A 22,826-nucleotide genomic window follows, 5' to 3' on the forward strand; every position below is an offset into this window, starting at 1 on the left:
AGTAGTTGCTACAGAATTGATGTTGCTGCATGAAAAATTAGTTGACCAGAATGCCCAGTCTTTAGTGTCTCATTTCTAGAAAACCGTTGTTAGCAAATAGTATGCCTGCTGATTTTGAGTCAGTGCTAAAGAAAATAGTGAAAATTCAGAATACTGTCAAAATATGGTCACTGACTATACATTTTTACAGCATACTTTAAAAAAAAATAGGGGCCAATTAGCTCAGGCTCTGCTCTCTGATAATAAAATATTTTGACTTAAAAAGGGAAAAAGACTCTGAACTGACTCCTCTACAGCTGCAGCTTCTCAAATGAATGGGGTAGGGTATTCTAACTTTCTGTTTTCTATCTTACAGAAAAGTTGAAGGAATAATTGTGCAGTGAATATTTTAAATGCTTTCAGTTTGTTGTTAACGTTTTTAATGTTGTCTTTATATCTGTGTGTGTGTGTGTGTGTGTATATATATATGTATATATATATATATATATATACACACATACACACATATATTTACACATTTTTTAACTGAATCAGTTGAAAGTATATTGTAGACATGAAACCTCATTCCTAATCACCTAGGTTCTTTCTTATGATGGTGATGATAATATCTTCTAAGATTTTGATTGTTTTAATCAAACAGTATATCAGCAGTATAGCTAGAATCTTTGAAAGCATGAATCTTTCAGTTAATGGTCTAAGCAGTATGAGATTTTTTTATTGCTGAGTGTAAGAAAAAAATTTAAGAATGATTCAAATTTATAGCAGTGACTCTGTTTTTAGCATTTGATTATTTTCTTTGCTTACTGGAGAAAGAAATTGACCAAAAAATCTTGACATTAGGGATGCCTGGGTGGCTCAGTCAGTTGGGCGGCTGCCTTCGGCTCAAGTCATGATCCCAGTGTCCTGGGGTCGAGTCCCACATCGGGCTCCTTGCTCAGCAGGGAACTTGCTTCTCCCTTTGCCTCTGCCTGTGTTCATTCTCTCTGATAAATTAAAAAAAAAAAAAATCTTGACATTAGAAAAATTTAAATGCTGCAGTAAAACATGAAGATGTAATTTCTGGAACTGAATGGAACCAGAATGGATCATGAATCCTTTTGCTGCTGTTTTTGAAATTTTAGCATTCATCTTCCCAACTTCTGAATGTGGTATACTCTTGGGGAAATTGAAAATCATAATCTTAAATGAGAAATGGTTCTGTAATTTAAGGTTTTTTTTGTTTTTGTTTTTGTTTTTTAATCTGAATATTTAGGTCTGGTTTTCAGAACCATGAAAATATTTGCTATCCTTGATGGACCTCCATTTGAAAACTTAGGATTTTCTGTTTTAGTAGGAAAAATAGGAGGTAACTTTACTGAGTCTACAATTTTACAGAATTTGTTTTTTTTCCAAAAAATACAAAATATTTTTTTAACAGTTTTTTTTAAAGTTTTCAACATTAATATGCTGAATGCTTTAATATCTGTGAATTTGAAAACCATTAGAACAGTGTTAATGTGGGCAATCAGATCTCCCAAATAAAACTGGGTATGGATTATGATTAAAAACTTGTCAGTCTAATGGGAAGACATCAAGTTACTATAAAACAGTGGTGATAGTAATACGTCATAGGTTTTTAGAGGTATCAACACATCAAGTAAATATTAGAAGAAGTGCTCAATAAATGTAATTATTATTAGTGTTTATACTATTACGAACCATATTAGAAATGTATAAAGTATGTAGCTATGATGAAAATAAAGGGGCAGTTTTGTAGTGGGTTGTCAAGTGAGGTATATCTTAAGCCTTTCTTGGGTAAGACATCTCATTCACATGAAGATTGGGGATTATGACATTATGGATAGAATTGCTGCCTTTGGAAGAAGACCCATGGAGACTAGCAGGTACATGGTATTTACAGGTAGTGAAGGATTTGGCAGACACTTAACCGTCTGAGCCACCCAGCTGCCCCCAAAACAGTATATTTAAATCTTAGAAAGAAAGACTTAGAAAGAATAGGGTTTGTCATTTTCAAGCAATTAGAAATCAGTGTAATTACATCATTGAGTACAAGATTGAGAATCATCTAGGGAATCTTAAACTGTAGATTCTAATGCAGCCTGCTACTGTAACAAAATACTCCAGACTAGATGGGTTAAACAACAGAAATGTATTTTCTCAAGTTCTAGAGGTTAGAATTCTATAATCAAGGTGCTATCAGAGTAGGATTCTGGTGAGGCCTCTTCCAGACTTGCAGGTAGCTGCCTTTACCCCGTATCCTCACATGGCCTTCGTGTGTGTATTATGCCCACATGCACATGTGCACAATTAATTGTGAGTGGGGATTAGGGCTCCACTTTTATGATGTTAGTCAACCGTGAATATGTCCCCAAAGGCCCTACCTTGCAGTATAGTCAAGGATACAATTCAATCCAAAGCAGGTTGGTCCAAGGTGGAGTCTGAGATACTGCATTTCTCTGAAGCTTTGACATGATACTCTTGCTGCTGGTCTGAAGAATGTACTTTGAATAGCAAGAAGTTATCCTTGAATCAGTTATACCTAATCATCTACCCATAGCTGCTTTAATCATTTGGTTTTAAAGGTGGGAGTGAATCTGAGTTCTCAACTCAAGAGTTTGAAAGAAGTTATAAACACAAGCCTGTGTGGTTATAAATGATTGTCACTTACCTGAATAAGTGAAACTTGTTTGAAAACTTAAAATTGTTGTCTTTAACTAGGTGAGTTTGGTTTTTATCTGTCAGAAAATAGAACTCTTGAAGAATATAAGATGTATTTTGGATTTGTTCATTTTGTGTCTTTTCAACACAGACACTCTTACAATAGTGCATTTTGAGTATTTCCAGACTTTGATCAGGAGGTAGTCTGAAGATTACTGGCTTGGAAGACAGCTTGTCTGTGAAAAAATTTTTTGTGCCAACAGTGTCTTCTATTGTTGATATTTTTAATCTCAAAATTGGCATTTGATATTTTACTTTGGCCTAAGTGGTGGTATTAGATGTATAAATAGATTTCATGGCTGGGAACCTTGTACCTTACTTGTATTTGGTTTGAATATATTTTGGCACGTATAATATGGGGCAAGGTGAAAAGCCGACCAGAACTGATTGTGGTTAGCTGCTTAGAATGCTTACATGTTCTGTTTTTATTCGTATATATGAATTCAGTGGCAATAAATATGGTGTGTAAAAAAAGGTACTATTGTTTGTTTTAATGGTCTTTGTTAACCTCATTTTTTACTATGTTATTTCTTTCAGAGACCAAGAAGCGTCAATGTAAAGTTCTCTTTGAGTACATTCCACAAAATGAGGATGAACTGGAGCTGAAAGTGGGGGATATTATTGATATTAGTGAAGAGGTAAGGAAAACACGTTCTAGAGATAAAGTAGCAATTGGAATTGATGCTCTGGGTATTAGAAAACTGCTTTGTAAGAATATTAATTTTTCATTTGACTTTTATTGTCAGTTTCATTGTATTTTATAAAAATTTTAAGATGCAGGTTTTAAAACGGATCTTTAGTGTCTTAATATAAGGTTGTCTTATCTGTTGGAATAAAGCTTTACTCAGCTTACTACACCTGATATTTGTGTACTATATATGTGTTAACTTTAGGAATAAAAATTTTTAAGCTAAAGATTAATCTAAGTAGCTAAGAATAAAAATAAACATTTTTAATTCTGAATTCACTTTAGGCCCAGAACAGTAAAAGAGAAGCAGTTGTACCTTCTGCATAGCAAAGGGATACAAAAACAGAATCTTTTTGAAAGCTTTGCCTTATTTGAATTGTCACATTCAAATGTGAACCAAAATACACTTTTCCTACATTTTAATATCTTAGAATGAGATTATAAAATACGGTAGATAAAATTTTTCATATCTCTTCTTTTACTATTAAAAGAATATTAAAATTTTTATTTGACAGCCAAAGATCCCATTTTCAAAGTATATATTTTGATATCAGATACAGTTATAGGGATTGATTTTATGTCATAACATCATGTAATATAATTCATAACTTAATGCTCATATTAAATTCCAATGTATATATATATGAGACAATTCTGTTTTATTTCCACCGAGGTGCAGTAATAATAGTTAATGTTTATTAAGGCTGTGTGTCTGAAGCATTATGCTAAGTGTTTCACATTTATTATTTTCTTTAAATTTTTTAACAACCTAAGGAGACAGGAATTTTTATATCCATTTTATATATGAAGAGATGGCGTCATGGAAGATAAGTGATTGGCTGTTCTAGTTACTGTTGCTGCATAACATTATGACCCAAATTTTACTAGGTTCATGGGTTGTGTGAGTCAAGAATTCAGATAGGGCACGGTTGGATGGCTTGTGCCTCTGTTCCGTGATGTTTGGAGGTCTCAACTGGAAAGATGCAGTTTGGGTGCTGCTGGAATCATGGGAAAGCTCCTTTACCAACATGATTGGGTACCTACAAGGCTCGAAGACTACCTGTGGATTCCTACTAGGTAGCCTCTCCATTTGACTTCACTTTCTCACTGTGTGGAGCCCCAAGATAATTGACTTATTGCATGGCATTTCAGGGCTCTTAGTGTAAACATTTCAGCAAACATGGTAATAATAGCCTTTTATAATCTGCCCTTGGAAGTGATAGTGTCATGTTCACCACATTCTGTTGGGTACAAGCATGTTAAAAGGCAGTGATATTGAAGGCAGTGGGGGCAAAGGACCACCTGTTGGTGGATGTCAAGATTACCTTGTAGATAATCATGTGAGATAGGAGATCTTGTTTCAGCCATTTTTGCCTAAGTCCATATGTATGGGATGCAGAGGAGCTGGAATCTGAATCCACATAGTTTGAGTCTTTGTTCTTTACTGCTGTACTATCCTGCCTCTTAAGAATTCCTTAATTTATAGGAATTGTAACATTATTTACCCTAACTACTCTATTGCTGCCAATTTGGGATTGCAGGTAAAGACAATTACGTTCCTGATGTTTTCCTCAGTTTTATCTGTTACAGTTTGGTCTGTATATCTCCATCACTGTAGTTTGAAGAACTCTGAAACCTTTGGTGTCTCCTTAAGTCTGCTAAAAAATTTCTAAACTCTTCAGTCTTACTGCCTTCCGTTTCTCCCTCAAACAACTTATGTTCTAGCCATTTTGTATTTCAGCTGTATATATTCCAGTAATAAGTCCTTTGTTTTTATGTCACCATATTTTTAGATTGGTTTGTACCTAGTAAACTCTTATTCAGCCTTTAATATCCAGCTTTTTTTGTCATTTATTTAGGGGAGCTTTTTTAAAAAAATTTTTTTAAACCCTTCTTTTGTGCTCTTACAGCATTTTGTTCATACTTTTGTTGTAGCACCTCTTAACATTATATTGTAATATCTGCGTAGTGTTTGCCTTTGAGTGAAACAGTCTAAAGAAAATAGATTTCTTATATGCAAATCCAGTCTTCCACAGCAGTTAACACCATGGCTTATATATAGTGAGTGCCTGTTGGATGAATAACTTATTAAAATTTGCCTTGTAATTCTGAGGTAAAAAAAAAACATTTAAAACATATTTTAAACTAAGTAAAGAGCCTTCTCTAGCAGCAATATTTCATGTTTTGCTGTTGACAGTGAATAGTTTTCTCTTACCTATTAAGACCTTTTAGTGTCCTTAGCAAAAATTACATATTCTAAAACAGTTATTAAATAGTATTAAATAACCATGATAATTAGTAACCTTATCATTAGTGAATGTAAATATTTTTCTAGAGAGTTTGTTTCCCAGGGATATTTCTGGTTGAGGTGGGGGCAGTGTTTAGGAGAGCCTAGCTTCTGGATTTTAAAAATAAGGGATTCTTTTTCTTACTTGTGTTAAGGTTCACTGATTAAGTAAAAGGCTTGTAATTATATGGGCATTTGGGAAGTTATATTCTTACATTCATCAGACTTCTTCCAACTCTCAATTTTCATATACTTAATAATATATGAAATATATTACAAATATTGAAGTAATTAGGCTTCAAATTGAGGCTCAGTGGTATTTAAAAGAATAACATTCTACAAGAGAGCTATCTGCTTCCAGCTATTAATATCTTGTTCTTGGTTATCTGATATTTTTATAAAAATTACTTGCATCATGGATTGCAGTTGATACAAATTCTCATTGTAAATGTTGTTAAGTGCTACTGATATGACTAATTCTGTATATGATAAATCTAATCAATTTAGATTTAATCTACTTAAAATAATTTTTAACCATTATTTTCTTACAGATTTAGAAGGATTATTTTGCATCACTAACTTCGTGCTCATTTACTTATGTAGCTTAATTTTCCCATAGCAGGAAGATTTTACTTAAGATAACTTTTTATTATTTTTGAGTTGTGAACTCTTTCAGGTAGAAGAAGGCTGGTGGAGTGGAACCCTGAATAACAAGTTGGGACTGTTTCCCTCAAATTTTGTGAAAGAATTAGAGGTAACAGATGATGGTGAAACTCATGAAGCCCAGGAGGATTCAGGTAGATTATTTTAAAAATTTGAATAGATTTAAATAAAATTATGTATTGGTTTTTACTTGGTATTTTTCCCAACTGTTCTTGTTGAACTATGAGCTTCCGTTTTTCTGCTTTTAAAAAGCAGCTTATAACAGGGACTTAAAATGAACTAAATATCTAAGCAAATAATATGTCTCCTTCTCTGATGTCTGTTTCCACCCTAAATAAATGTTCAGTATGCTGATTATGAATTATACTACTTACATTATCTGATTTCTTTCCACTTAAGATATACTAATATAATGTTTTGATTTGACTTTGCAAATGTCCCAACTACTTCAGAGATTTTAAAAATTAAAAAATACTTGCTTTTATTTTTGTTCATATTCAGATAATAAATTACATTTTTTTGTGCAGCCAGAATGTCATTTAATATATTGTGGTTGCCCTCATTTGTAGGCTCACCCACAAATTCATCTTAAAATTGTTCACCATTTAAAAGTATGGTTGAGAACAGGGGTGCCTGGGTGGCTCAGTGGGGTAAGCCTCTGCCTTCGCCTCAGGTCATGTTCTCAAGGTCCTGGAATTGAGTGCCACATTGGACTCTCTGCTCAGCAGGGAACCTGCTTCCGCCCAGTCTCTCTGCCTGTCTACTTGTGATCTCTTTCTCTCTTTCTGTCAAAGAAATAAATAAAATCTTAAAAAAAAACAAACAAAACTGCTTTAAAAAAAAAGTATGATTGAGAACATTTTATCCCAACGCTAAATTAAATTTTTAAGAATTGCTATGGAATTTATTATTTTTTTTTAAAGGTCTGTTTAATTATTTTAGAGAGAGAAAGAGCATGTGTGAGTGAGCAGTGGAGGAGGGGGAGAGAGAATTGAGAATTTCAAGCAGTCTCTTCACTAAGTGCAAAGCCTGATGTGGGGCTCCGTCTCACAACCCTGAGATCATGACCTGAGCTGAAACCAGGAGTCTGACACTGAATTTACTGAGCCACCCAGGTGCCCATTTTTTTTTTTAAGAGAAATTAAATTCACAAGTGGTAATGCAGGTTAAAGTAGATATTTTTTTTATATGGAAAAATACATGTAGTGAGGTTCAGTATATTTTCAAAATGAAGACATTAAATATTGTCAGTATTTAATATTGACAATGTTATTTAATTCATAGTTGACATATGGATTTAAATGTTTCAGTATATGCTTTGTATAGCTGTTTTTTTCCTCCCAGTTCTGGACAAGACCATGCTGGGAATTTATTTCCCAAGTTTCTTTAGGATAGTTTCCCAGTCTTTCTTTGTTTTTCCTGACAATTTTGAAGAGTTTATACTGATATTTTATATAATGAATCCCAGTTTGGGCTTTCTTTAAGTTCTTCATGATTAGTTTCAGGTTGTATTTTATTAACAGGGTTACACATTGCGTTGTATCAGGAGGCACATGATATCTGTGTGCTCTCTTTTTGGTGATGCTCAGTTTGATTACTTGGTTAAAGCTGTGCTGCAGTGTAAGTGTACCATTGTTTTATAGTTGTCTTGTGGGAAGATACTTTGAGACTACATAATTGACATTCTTCTCTAAAGAACTTTTCTTTCTGTTCAGTTGTTTGTTTATCAGTGTGGACTTACCAGTGGGTTCTAATTTATTCACTAGGTGTTAACCTGGTACTGTTATTTATTTTGATACCACCAGATTTGGCCCATGAAAGCTCCTTCAAATTAAGTTTCTGTGGTTTTTTTTTCAAAAACCAACTTTAATGGACATTTATATATAATCTGCCTATTTAAAATACTCAGTATGAGTTTGACAGATGAATACATCTATGAAAACCACTGCCACAATAAATATACAAAACATTTGCATCATCCCCCAAATATTCCTCATTCCCTGAGCTGTCCACATCTCTTTTTCTGCCTCTGGTTTCAGGTGATCGTAGGTCTGTTTTTCTCTCATTATGGATCAATTTGCATTGCTGCGTCCTCTGGACAGGGGTCTTCTTCATTGTTTGATTACTTTATTTTGTTGAACAAGATGTTCCAGGCTCATGTTCTACTTTCCCTACTTCATCCTCAAATCAGCTACTTATTCAGGCAAAGATGGTTTCTTTTAGAGAAATACAGTAGTAAGGCAGTGAGATCTGAGTAGAAGTGTGCTCCTTGATCCTGGGGTGATATTGCTTCTAGGTACTCTTAGTAGATAAAATGGAATGCTTATACGTGTACACACATGCCTGCATACACGCACACTCCTATATCTCTCTACCTACCTGCCTATTTCTACTGGTATCTCTAATTCTAGTTTAATACCACAGGGTACATTCTAGTCTGCAGTGATTTCGTCTGTAAACCCATTAGCCATAGAGATGAATGAAATAAATAATAGAGTTTACTTTACTTTTAAGGGAATTTTCAGGAAAGGGTTTTAGAATAAATTTTAGTAATAATAGACAATAGAGTGAAGGTATGAATCAGTCTGGTGAGTAGTTTTAACTCTAATCTTATTTTTAGCATTAAAATAAATGACCTTAGGAAGCAGTAGATGACAGTTTAATCAGTGAATATTTCTTAAGCCTTCTATGTGCTAAGTGCTAGGTTGGTTTTGTGAGGGCACAGAATCCCCTCTGTAGTCCAGAAGCTCAGGGTCCAGGCCTCTGAGGGATAAAACAAGTATGAACTCAGATTAGAACATTTCAGTATGGATTAAAATGGTCTGAGTATAAGAGGTGCTGGTGGAGAACAGTTCAAAACAGAATACGTTGTTTGTCACTTAAAAGAATTATTTGTACGTTTTCATCTTTTTCAGAAATATCCCAGGAAACAAATATAATCTGCAGCTTTGACTACAGCTATTTTAGAAGGTGTTATTTTCTAAACTTCTGTTCTTTTTCTTCTAATTGTTCTTCCCCTTGTTTTCCTCTATACAAGCTTTTTTTTTTTTTTAAAGATGTATTTATTTATTTGACATGCAGAGATCACAAGTAGGCAGAGAGGCAGGAGGGGGAGAAACAGGCTCCCCGCTGAGCAGAGAGCCCAATGCGGGGCTCTATCCCAGGACCCTGGGATCATGACCTGAGCCGCAGGCAGAGGTGTTAACCCACTGAGCCACCCATGAGCCCCGATACAAGCTTTTTTTTTTTTTGAAAAATGGTCAATTCTTATAAAAAACATTATATAGAATTATCATCTTGACCATTTTCTTTGCATAGTTCAGTTGTGTTATGTATATTCACATTGCCATGCAGATCTCCAGAACTTTTTCATTTCACAAAATCAGAACTCCATATCCATTAAGTAACTCCTCATTCCTTGCCCCTTGAGCCACCATTCCACTTTCTGTTTCTATGAATTTGACTACTTTAGATACCTCATATAAATGAAATCATACAATATTTTCTTTCTGAGACAGGCTTATTTCAATTAACATAATGTTTTCAAAGTTTGTTTATGTTACAGCATGTGACAGAATCTCTCAGATTGAATAATATTCTGTTATTTGTATGTACTGCATTTTGTGTAGCCATTTATCCATTCATGGATGTTTGAGTTGTTTCCCCCTCTTGGCAGTTATGAGTAAAACATGGGCTGTTAAAACACAGGCATACATTTATTTGAGACCTTGTTTTCCATTTGGATATATATCCAGAAGTGGGATTGCTAGATTATATGCTAGTTCCATTTTTAATTTTTTGAGGAAATGCCGTATCATTTTCCATAGTGTTTGCACTATTTTATACTTCCACCAACAATGTAAAGGGTTCTAATTTCTCCATGTCTTCAGCAAACACACTTGTTTTGTTTTTTTTTTTCTTTTTTTAATATTAGCAGTCCTGATGGATATAAATAAATATCTCATTGTGATTTGGATTTTGATTTCTTTAATGATTAGTGATCTTGAGCATCTTTTCATATGCCTGTTTTTTTTTTTTTTTTAAGATTTTGTTTATTTATTTGACAGAGAGGCAGTGAGAGAGGAAACAGAAGCAGTGGGGGAGAGGGAGAGGAAGAAGCAGGCTTTCTGCTGAGCAGGGAGCCCACTGGGTCCATCCCAGGACCCTGGGATGATGACCTGAGCTGAAGGCAGCAGCTTAAGGTGCCCCTTTTCATAATGCTTATTGGCCATTTGTGTATTGTCTTGGGAGGAGTATCTGTTCAAGTCCTTTGTCTACTTTTCAGACAGGTTGTGCGTGTGTTTTTTTTTTCCTTTTGTAGTTGTAGTAATTCTTTATATATTATGGATATTAATCCCTTATCAGATATATGATGTGCAGGTATTTTCTCCCATTCTTTTAATTGTTTCCTTTGATGAAGAAAAATTTTTCATATAGGTAGCCTGTCTATTTTTTCTTTTGTTGCTTGTGCTTTTAGTATCATATTTAAGAAATCATTGCCAAATCCAATGCTACTGAAACTCTCCCTGTGTTTTCTTCTAAGAATTGTATAATTTTTGGGTTTTTGTCTAGGTTGTTAATTCATTTTGAGTAAATTTTTGTGTATGATTTAGTACAAGGGTCCAATGCATTGTTTTGTGTGTGGATATACAATTTTCCTAGCAGCATTTGTTAAGGATGTTATCAGATAGAGAACTGGTTCCAAGCTCAGCTTTGGTTGCTTGCTGCTAGAAAAATCAATACTCAAAGGACAAGTGATGGTGGGAAAGGAAAGGTTGCTTTATTCTGGAAGCTGGCAACCTGGGAAGATAGTGGACTCATGTCTCAAGGACCATCTTCACTGTCCAGGTGAAGCTGGAGAGTTTTAAATGGGCTCCAGACAGTGTAACCGGATGTTGACATGTCCCGGAATAGACTTGTATCAGTGGCAGCTGTTTTCAAATGCAGTCAGGCCTTCTCTTCTGGGAAAGTCTGGTCCTTTAGTCCTCAAGGTAATTATCTCCAGATTTCAGAGAAAGTAAGTTAGTTCTGCTGCAGATCAAGGGATTGAAATCAGCAAGCAAGGAATGCATAAACTTGAAGCAAGGTTAATATTTATCCTAAGACCCATGGTAATGCTGTTACAGAGAGTCCTTTCCCCATTGAGTGGTCGGCCATAACACCCTTGCTGAAGTTCATTTGACCAGTCTATGCAGACTTTTATCATGGCACCTGTGGCTATTTATATGTTTCTGTTTTTCCTCTCCAATAGACTGTCAGCTGTTACAGAGACTTTGTTTGCTTACTGCTTATTATAGGTATGATCCAAAAAATGAATAGCTTATGATCTGTTTAATTTTTATTTCAGGGTATTACATTTTCTTTCATGTCATTTATGTGCCTCTTTTTTTTGACCAACACTTTGGGGAGGGATAGTGTAAAAAAAAATTTCATAATTTATATATGATGATCATAATTTACATATAGCCCTCATACAGTTGATTATGTCATCTGTTTTCTGGAGCATAAGGGAATGGTATGGGTTATTCCTAGGGAGAGTAAATGAATCAATCTCTGCTATGGTTGGTTAACCTACTTGTGTGGAGCGCTGTGCTTTTCACATTAGGGGCTTGATCATTTAGCATTTGTGGGTAACAATTGTATTCCTAATCTGATGTGCCATCTTGATTATAGGGAGGGCTAGAGTATTACTTTTTTCAGGTTTCTTGATTCATATACATCTTTGAGAAGCAGATGAAAGCTGTATACTCTGAAAAGTGATATGAGTAAAATTTTACATATTAGTTCATGTGGTACATAGTTCATATATATGACTAGATAATATATTGGTTCAAAAGTTGTCAGTATGTAAAAAGATATACATTATAATACTTGTCTCCATCCATGCAAATGACCAAGCATTTCTACTTTCTTGCTGTCTTCCCAGCAAAGTACCCACAAAAACATGCAGGTACCCACAAAAGCATTTATTTATTTGAATATTTTCTTCTTTCTTAAATAAATTGTAACATACTACGTTGTTCAGGATGGGCTCCAGTGAAAACAACCTGAAAATCATGGTGGCTTAAAACAAAGACGGAGTCAGTTAGGGACTTAGACTGTAGAGTCTCCTTTTTTTTTTTTTTGGGGGGGGGGGAGATTTTATTTGTTTGTTTGTTTATTTATTTGACAGAGACACCATGAGAGAGGGAACACAAGCAAGGGGAGTGGAAGAGGGAGAAGCAGGCTTCCCACTGAGCAGGGAGCCAGATTCGGGGCTTGATCCCAGGGTCCTGAGATCATGACCTGAGCGGAAGGCAGATACTTAACTCCAGAGCCACCCAGGAGCCCCTAGAGTCTACTTTATGACACATGGCTTAGACACAGAGGCAGGGAAAAAGGAACATGGCTTTTAAAGCTTTTGCTCCAAATCTGCACATATTGCTTCCACTAATATTGTATTGGACTGTCAAGGCTATCTATGCCTGAGTGAAAAAGAGTAGGGATATGTAACTTTCCTACAAGGTAGGGCACTAAGTGTGAATATTAATGCAATCCCACATACACTACGATGGATCCTCTTTTAAGAATCCTGTATTTAAAGCTCATTGGCCTTTCAGAGGAGCTTCAGTGTCGTCTTAGCTCTGTACATGTGCTAAAAACTAATGAAAAGAACACTAACTTCATGGATATTTAGTATGAATGATGATGGCCTTCTGGAAGATGCAAATTTCTGTTTTTAATTTGCCTCCCATTTCTGATGCTCTTCTGCTGTATGTATTTTTTCTCCTTAACTTTGCAGTGAACTTTTTAAGGTTCTGAATTTCTCTAAGGCTCTACCTTAAACTATGTGAATTAAAGAAACAAAGTAATTGAATCCTTTAAAAGCTTCTCTTTAGTCAGCTTCTGTCTAGTGTCCTTTTTAAAATTATTTTATTTTATTTTTTAAAAATTTATGTATTTGACAGAGAGATAGCGAGAGAAGGAATACAAGCAGGGGAAGTGGGAGAGGGAGAAGCAGGTTTTCCCACTGAGCAGGAAGCCTGACTCGGGACTCCATCCCAGGACCCTGGGATCATGACCTGAGCCCAAGGCAGAAGCTTAACGACTGAGCCACCTAGGCACCCCCTAGTGTCCTTTTTTAAATCAGTACCTCATAAAGCAGGCCCTCATTTTTCAGATTATATATAGGAACTTGGCATTATATAGAAAGAATATATAGAAAGATTATATGTATATAGAATATATATATATATATATATGTATATAGAATATATATATGTATATAGAATATATATAAAGATTATATAGAAAGAACTTGGCATAGTACCTGTCAAATTTTTGAAGCATAGTTGATATTAGTTCTTTCTTACCAGCTGTTTTATTTTTACTTCTTTACCATTCTTTCCTTTGATTTTCCTCTTTAAAAAAAATGCGGAGTTAATCATTTTGAATAGTGACATGATAAAGTGTTAATAAGCAGACCAGTTTTTAATACTGGGAGTTATAGTGGGGTGGGGTTAGGACACTGAAATCATTCTTTCAATGCAGATGCTGATTACATTGAAATATAGAAAATCATTTAGATAGGAAGATTATATGAGTCATGAAAACATACTATTTTATGTTATACTTATTTGAGAATACTTGATATTCTGAAGTCAGAACTTTTTTCTAAAGATGTGTAAAAAGCATTGAGAACAAATAAATACTGAAAACATCTGGCTTAAATTTAGTGATACAGTTATTACTTAGCAGACTGTCTCCTGAATTACTTCTGATGCATGTTGTTGTTCATCATGTTTCATAGGTATTGGATCTTCTAATATTTATTTTTAACATTTGGGGCAGTTGGGTGGCTTACTTTGTTATGTGTCCAACTTGATTTTGGCTCAGGTCATGATCTCAGGGTTGTGAGATTGTGCCCTGTGTGGGGCTCTGTGCTGGGCAATGAAGTCTGCTTAAGATTCCCTCTCCCTGTGCCCCCCCTTCCACCAAATTGTTATTAATTGAAGCTTACAGTGAAATGATGTTTATGGTGCTATTTAAATTCAGCTCTTAAAATATGTACAAAATTTTTTTTAGGATTTTATTTATTTGACATGGAGAGGGAGAACACAAGCAGGGGGAGTGGCAGGCAGAGGGAGAAGCGGGCTTTCCTGGCAGTCACCCTGCTGAGCAGGGAGAGGGATGCAGGACTCTATCCCAGGAACCGAATGTTATGACCTGAGCTGAAGCAGACACTTAACCAACTGAACCACCCAGGTACTCCCAAATTTTAGGGCTATATGGGGCTACTAGTAAAAGAAGTACAACTTAAATTTTATTTATTTTATTTTTCTACATTTTATATTATATTTGTAAATTTTTAAATTTTTATAGTTAGAAATACTTTGGTACTTTCTTGCACTATTAAACCTTATTTGAATTTTAGTAACTTTGCAGAAATATGTCTGTTAAAAATGTACTTCCTTGCTTGCTTAACCTCTTTAAAAAAACACTGCATTCTAAATGTGGAGTTTTGTGATTATGGAGTAGGAAGTCAGTGGTTGAAATACACTATAATTCCCCCCCTTTTTTTAAAACTCTAACTTTTAGGCAGAAATTTTTTGCATATTGATTTGAATGCCGGGAAGTGAACACTTTATGAGAACTTTAGAATTCTTGTGATAAAAGAATATAGATCTTTAAGCTTTGATTTAAAAGTTCTTAATGCATCTTATGCATTATTATTTACAGAATTGATGTCCACTATTCCTTGCCCTAACGAAGTGTATTATACTCTGTCTATAATTGGCATTCTTACATAGTTTTTTTTAAAGATTTTTTATTTTTTTTATTTGACAGACAGAGATCACAAGTAGGCAGAGAGGCAGGCAGAGAGAGAGGAGGAAGCAGGCGCCCCGCTGAGCAGAGAGCCTGATGCGGGGCTCGATCCTAGGACACTGGGATCATAATCTGAGCCGAAGGCAGAGGCTTAACCCACTGAGCCACCCAGGCACCCCTCTTAACAGTCTTTTTAGTTTTTTTTTTTTTTACTTATTTAGATAAATATCTTCTAATACTCAGTTTTCAGGAAGAGCTTTTCTTCTATAAAGAAGTGTTATGTTTCCATTTTTATAATGAAATAACTCCCTTTTTGTTTTGTCAATTATATGTAACCCCTTTTATTTAGAGTGTCCTTTATCATCTTTTACGTTTCACTTTATTTCCTAAGTAGGACCTGCTTTCAGTTTCTTCCCATATTCCATAAAGCCAGTAACTATAGCTTCTGGTATTTTCCTCCCTTGTATAAGTCTTTTCCCCACCCTAAGCCTATAAAAATCTCTGTTTAGATGTTAACTAGGCATCTCAAACTTAAGATAGTCAAAAGTGATCATCTGTCCTTTTCTGTTCATCTTGATTTTGCTCTGTGCAGTCTTCCTTGTCTGAGTTAATGGTAACTCCATTCTTCTTTTACTGAAACTGAAAAATTGGATTCATCTTTAACTCTTCTTTAATCTCACATTCTATACTTGATTCATTAACAGTTTTTCTTAACTACTAAATAAATGTATAGAACTATTTTCAGGGTGCTTGGATGGCTCAGTTGGTTAATCATCTGCCTTCTGCTGAGGTCCCTGCTGAGCAGTGAGTCTGCTTCTTCCTCTGCCCCTCACCCCACTCGTGCTCTCTCTCTCTCACTTCTCTCAAATAAATAAATAAAATCTTAAAATCAAATCTTAAAAAAGAACTATTTTCTTTAACTGTCTCTGTTGCTCCTACCCTGGTGTAAGTTACCTTTTGCTGTACAAATGCAGTGGGCTGTTAATTTGCCATTACCTCCCTGATGAATGTTAATGTGCTCACACTTTAGTAGATACATATTTTACTTAAAGTAGAAGTCAAAGTCTTTTTAAATGGAGGACAAAACCCTCTGACCTGGCATCCCCAGTGACTTCCCCCACCGCTCCGACTTTTGTCTCCTACTTAACTCTCCCCTTTTTTCATGTTGGTCTCCTTATAGTTTTCTAAAGATGTCAGGAACATTCCTATTTACAGCCTCTGTAGAAACTTTGGAGTAAGAAGAGCTCACCCATGGAGATTGTCTAGAGTGAAGAGAAGCACTCCGGACAAAATCCTATTTAGCACCATTTATGGTATGGATTTAGAATTACTAAAAAGAATACCAAGAGGGCACAGAGAGAGCCAGGAGAAAACCTATGAGTGTGTGGTAGTCAAAGGAAGAGAGTTTTTCAGAGAGGACACAGGCAGTAATGTCTGATGCTTCTTGTGAAGTTAAGGTAAGTAATATATGAGAGAAAATATAATCCTGGATTTAGGAATGGAGAGATCATTAATGACCTGGATAAGAGTAGTAAAGAAAGGTGATTGGGACAGAAGCTGAGTTGATTGTGGGGGAAGGCAGTGGAGAAAAGAAGTATAAAGCAGTGCAGCAGTTAAGAACAACATATATTCAAGAATGGTTTTGTTCTTAAGAAGGAAAAGTCTTGATCATTTTTACATGCCAATGGCAAAGAACAGGTAGAGATGGAGAAGTTGAAGATGCAAACTTGGAAGAATGAGATTTATCACCAGACCAGGATTTATCCAGAAGGTAGAGGGAATGAGATTCATATTATAGGTATCATAATTAGTCTCAATTGATAAGCGATACATCAGAGTTAGTGCCAGGAAGCTGAGAGAGAAATATTTGACTTCTGATTTTTTTCTATACAGGAGGAAAGATGCTAAGAATGAGGGGTCAGAATTTTGAGGAGGTTAAAAGGGTCCCACTAGTTAAATGTTTAGAGCCATGCATCCCTCTGGGCTTTACTGGGCTACTAGAGGGATGTGTGGCATAAAATGTTTAAGAAACCCTGATGGATGTTTTTCAGAAGTTTTGGTTTCTTATGGGTAAAAGTAATCATTCTCTTAGGAGAAGTCAGCAGTGTTTTACTTTGATTATTCAAGCTCTAAAAAGGAAGGTACTGCTTATTGCTAGGGAGGCACAGGATCTTGGGAATGATGTTGTACACTGGTTGTGCCAAAGATGGTGGATTGAAATTTGGTGGTCTACAGCTTGGTCTGCAGTATATAAGGTGGTGCATCCTTACTTTGGTGTCTATAGTCCCACATTAGCATTTACCTCGAACAACCTGAAGTAAACAGCATTATAAGGAAAATTGTTGTGGGGCTTTGATGCTTTTACTGGTAATACATTATGAGTCTTTATAAATTAGATTATAGCCAGGTGCTATTTCTGAAGATTCTGCTTAGGAACTAAGGAATACAGATTTTAACTACTTAAAACACATGTAACTTTTTCTTAGGAAATGTAGGATTATTTTTAAAATCTCTGATGGTGGAAGATACTCTTTGGCATAAAAAGAGGGAATTTGCTCCAGCAACTTTAGATTCTAAGTCCTTCTCCTTGGTTTACATGTTTTACTTTAAAATATTCTCTCTCTCTCTCTCTTTTTTTTTTTTTTAAGATTTTGTTTATTTGACAGAGAGAGACTGCTAGAGAGGGAAAACAAGCAAGGGGGGGTGGGAGAGGGAGAAGCAGGCTTCCTGCTGAGCAGGGAGTCCAACTCAGGGCTCCATTCCAGAATTCTGGAATCATGACCTAAGCTGAAGGTAGAGGCTTAACCACTGAGCCTCTACTTAGCGCCTCTACTTTAACATATTCTACATTAGTTCCCCATTTAGTTTAATAATGAACTTTGATTGTTTCCATTAAATGCTTTGTATTTTCATCAAATTTCTACTTTGTATTACTATATTAAATCAATATTTTATATTTATATATAATTAATAATGAATTAATATTAAATTAATACTTTGTATTACTTTAGCACTCAGTGTAGCTCACCTAAAGATTATTGGTTTTTTGTTTTTGTTTTTGTTTTCCCTAACAGTTGTACTTTGGGACTCTTGGTTCTCTTAAGTCATTTTGTATGGACATATAAGACGTTAAGTGGCTTTTGCTGTAGAGATTTAATGAAGAACGGAGAAAGTGTTTTAGGGCTAATAAGAAGACTTACTTGTTATGTTTTTTAACTGACAGTGGCACACCTAAAATGTAGATACAATTTTTCTACAAACTTAGAAATTCAAGGACAGTCTGACAGATAAAGTATATAGGCATAAAAATATTGGGAGTACCATATAGATTTCTGTTTTGTCTGATTATAAAACCTGTTTGGCCGCTTTCCCCATATATCTCTCTTCCTTTCTCTCCTCCCCATTCTTCGCCCATTCTTCCTTGTAGTGGTTAAGACATATCCCCCTTTTTTGGTTCTTCTGTTTGATCATGCTCTCTTACTTGAATGGTGCTCAGCAATACATCTTTAAACTCTTCAAAAATAATAGGCACTGAACTGTTAAGCACTTTATAGGAATCAGTTTAATCCTCATAGTAATCCTATAAAGAATCCTGTTTTATAGGTAAGTAAACTAGGCACATACAGTGGAGGAAAAGATTTGACTCTAAAGTTTGTGTGCTTTATTACCACACTCTGCTGCCTTCAAGCCATTGATTCAGTAGTCATTGTAGGGGCGCCTGGGTGGCTCACTCAGTTGAGCATCCGCCTTTGGCTTAGGTCATGATCCTGAGGTCCTGGGATGGAGCCCTGCATCAGGCTTCCTGCTCCTCTTGCCCTTTCCCTCTGCTACTCCCCTTGCTTGTGTTCTCTCACGTGCTTTCTCTTTCTCTTGGAAATAAATAAATCAAAATCTTTAAAAAAACCATTCATAGTAGTTTCGAGAATTTGCAATGAGTTTAAAGTGATCAGCCTATTCATTAGTGTTTAGGTGTTTTTAATATTTAGGCATTTATTTTAATGATATGTCTTAGTGCCTCTGGTAAAGTTTACAGTCACTAAATCTAAAAGGAAATTTTCATTTTATGGCCATAATTCTAAAAACTGAAAATTGTACCTTAAAAATAATTTGATAAAATTGCCTTTATTAATGTGAGGCTTAATAATATCATGGATTATTTCCAAAAAAGTCTTTCAGGTAGATGCCTCATATACTGTTCTGTGTTTGAAATTTGTTTTATCTGAGAAGCTGGTTATTGAAGACGTATATTACAATATTTAGAATGCATTTCAGCACTGAGGAAGTAAGATAGTGGAATTACCTTCCTACTATACAATCTGGGAAATGGAAGAAATTACAGAAAACAAATGTTCTCAGACAACAGGCAGCACAAGAATGAGATTCTTGAGAAAAGGGAAACAAGGAAAATCCTATCATTGTCCTAGATTTCTACCAGGAGGTAAATTTTAGACCGCAGTACAGAAAGGGTGAACCTCAGCAGAATGTTGTCAGTTTTGTTGAGGAGTTAAAGATTTGAGTTCAAGGAAGCCTAGGTAGTTAGAGATGTGGCACTCAGTTACTATGGGGGGGAGGGTGCAGAGAGAGAGAGAGAGGTACAGGGCAAGAGGAAGTGCTTCAACAATGTGGTTAGGGGGGTTCTTTAAGTGTTTGGGTAGTCTGTGAATACATAGAGTGAAACCCCATGAGCTAAGACACAAACAGTTGGTGAAGAAAAATAGATCACTGGGATTAACATGAGTATTCCCAGTGTTTACACAAGATCAAGAATTGTTTGAATTCTCTCCATCTGGTCTTGAGAGACTTCATTGAATACATGGGCAGTTCAGTGAAAGGGTGAAGTGAGGGCAGATTGGTGTTTGAGTGGAAGCTGTTATAGTTCTACCCTGAGAAAGCTTCACACTGATATGCAGGTTATTTACCTGTTTGCCAGAAAAAAATCAGCACTCTTTTTTTTTTTTTTTTAAAGATTTTTAAAAATTTACTTGAGATAAAGAAAAAGAGAAAGAGGGGGGAGGGGCAGAAGCAGACTACCCACTGAGCAGGGAGCCTGATGTGGGGCTTAATTCAGGGACTCCAGGATCAAGACCTGAACTGAAGGCAGACGCTTAACTGACTGAGCCACCCAGGTGCCCCCCAAATCAGTACTCGTTAATGCAGGTATTCTCACTCTTGTCCTTAGTGATTTGGGGCCAGGATATTGGGGTTTTGTCCAGTACATGTAGAATATTTATAAACATCTCTGATCTAAACCTGCTAGATACCAGCTGTGCTCTTTAGTTGTAATAACCAAAATTGTCTTCAGATATTCCCATATATTCCTTTGTGGGGAGGGGATAAAAAGCAACCTAGGTTGAGAATCACTTTTGTTTTTTTTTAATTAAAATATTTTTAAAAATTTTCTTGGGGGTTAGGGCCAAAGGGAGAGGGAGAGAGAGAATCTGAAGCAGGCTCAGCACAGAGCCTGACGCAGGCTCAGCCCCATGATCCTGAGATCATGACCTGAGCTAAGATCAAGAGGCGCCCCAAGAATCACTGGGTTTTAGAGGATTATAAGATCTAGCCCTCAACAACATTAAATAAAACTGAATTACTAGCTGTATATCAAGAAGTAGCAAAATGTGACCCAGAATTTGGAAGAAAAATTAATTGATAGAAAGTGAACCAGAAATGATACAATTAGCAACAAAGTTGTTAAACATAACTATAATAAAAATGCTCAGTATGCTTAAGAATGTAATGGAAAATATGAATGTAATGAGGAGTGAAACAGAAGATATAAAAAAAAAGAAGCAAGTGGAACTAACTGCTAGAGATGAAAAACACAATATCTGAAGTGAATTGCTTCTTGTGGAATTTCAACAATAGACTAGAGAATGTAGAAAAGATAATTGAAACTTAAATAAGTAGCAGTAGACTTCATCCAAAATGAAGCCCTAATAGAATAGACTGTGGAAATCTTGGGATAATTTTAAATAGTCTAACATGTATAGCTTGAGTTACAAAAAAAGAGTAGAGAAAAGGTGGTCAGGAAAAATATCTGAAGAAAGAATATTAAAATATATCTAGATTTGATGTAAACTATAAATCCAAAAATTCAAGAAGCACAGCCCCCCCCATACCTTACCCCCTCTGACACACCACACAGGGATTGCAACAGCACATCATAATTAAGTGCTGAAAATAAACAATATAGTGGAACATCTTAGGAGTTAGAGGGAAAAGTACAGTAAAGTGGAAAATCTTAGGAGTTAGAGGGAGAAGGTACTTCAGGTAGAGAAGAATGAAGGAAAAAAACACATGTTATCATCAGAAACTAAGTATGGTAGAAGATAATGGAATGATATCTTTGAAATGTTGCTGAAAGAAGAGAAGTTATTCCAGAATTCTATTATCCAAAATAAAGATGGGGTAAAAAAAAAAAAAAGTTTTCAGACAAACAATAATAGAGAATTCATTGCTAGGAGACCTGCTGCACTCTAAAGAATTAAAGTTCTCTAGGAAAACAATGATACTAGGTGGAAACTTAAATTTATATAAGTGGAATAAAGGACAGAAATATGGGTAAAATGTGGATAAGTATAAAGCACTCTTTTCCATTTTTAAAGTTCTTTAAAAGATAATTGACTTTAAAATAATGTATTATGGGAAACATAGCTCCTGTATAAGTGAAATGAATAACAACAGTATCTGTAAACACAGAAGAGATGAAGTGAAATGTACCTATTATAAGGCCATTATATATGAAGAGGTATAATCTTATTTGAATGTAGATTTTGGCAAGTTAAAGATGCATATTATAAGCCTAGAGCAACCCCTAAGAAAATAAAACAGATGAATTGCTAATAATAATAAAATGAAATTCTAAAAAAATACTTTAAAAAAAGAGACATCAAACACAAAAATCAACTCAAAATGTTTTAAAGTCTTAAGCAAATACCTGAAATCATAAAACTCCTAGAAGAAAACCCAGGTGGTAAGCTCCTTGACATTGGTCTTGGAGATGACTTTTTGGACCTGACTCCAGAAGCAAAGGCAACAAAAGCAAAAGTAAACAAATGGGACTATATCAAACTAAAAACCTTCTCCACAGAAGGAAACCGATCAACATTATGAAAAAGCAGCCCACGGAATGGGAGAAAAATATTTGCAAATCAGCTATCCTTTAAGGGGTTAATATCCATAATATATACAGAACTCATCCAACTTAAAAAACATGATTAAAAAATGGGCAGAGGATCTGAATGGGTATTTTTTCAAAGATGACATGCAGGTGACCAATATAGACATTAAAAGTTGCTCAGCATCGGTAATATTCAGAGAAATGCAAACCAAAACCAAAGCAAGCTATCACCTCACACCTGTTGGTGGAATGGCTGTTTCAAAAAGACAGGAAGTGTTTGTGAGGATGTGGAGAAAAGGGAACCCTCTTGTACTGTTGGTAGGAATGTAAACTGGTGCAGCTACTAATGAAGACAGTATGGAGGTTCCTCAAAAATTAGAACTACTTTGTGATCCAGACATTCCACTTTGGGTCATTTACCTAAAGAAGAGGAATACACTAACTTGAAAAGATATCTGCACCCTTGTGTTCATGGCAGCATTGTTTTCATAATGGCTAAAAATGTGTTTTATATATGCACAATGGAATATTTTTCAGCCATGGAA

General features: G+C 35.3%; 1 protein-coding gene across 1 annotated transcript in view; it reads left to right on the forward strand.

Annotated features, from left to right (window-relative positions):
• Positions 1–22,826, forward strand: part of CD2AP (CD2 associated protein) — a 141,280-nt gene that overhangs the window by 61,749 nt on the left and 56,705 nt on the right. Inside the window, exons 4-5 of the mRNA XM_082729733.1 lie at positions 3,256–3,356; positions 6,370–6,490. Coding sequence (XP_082585859.1) covers positions 3,256–3,356; positions 6,370–6,490 — 222 coding nt within the window. The remainder of the gene's footprint in view (positions 1–3,255; positions 3,357–6,369; positions 6,491–22,826) is intronic.

Source organism: Mustela nivalis (genome assembly GCF_964662115.1).
Source record: "Mustela nivalis genome assembly, chromosome: 5".
Taxonomy (NCBI): Eukaryota; Metazoa; Chordata; class Mammalia; order Carnivora; family Mustelidae; genus Mustela; species Mustela nivalis.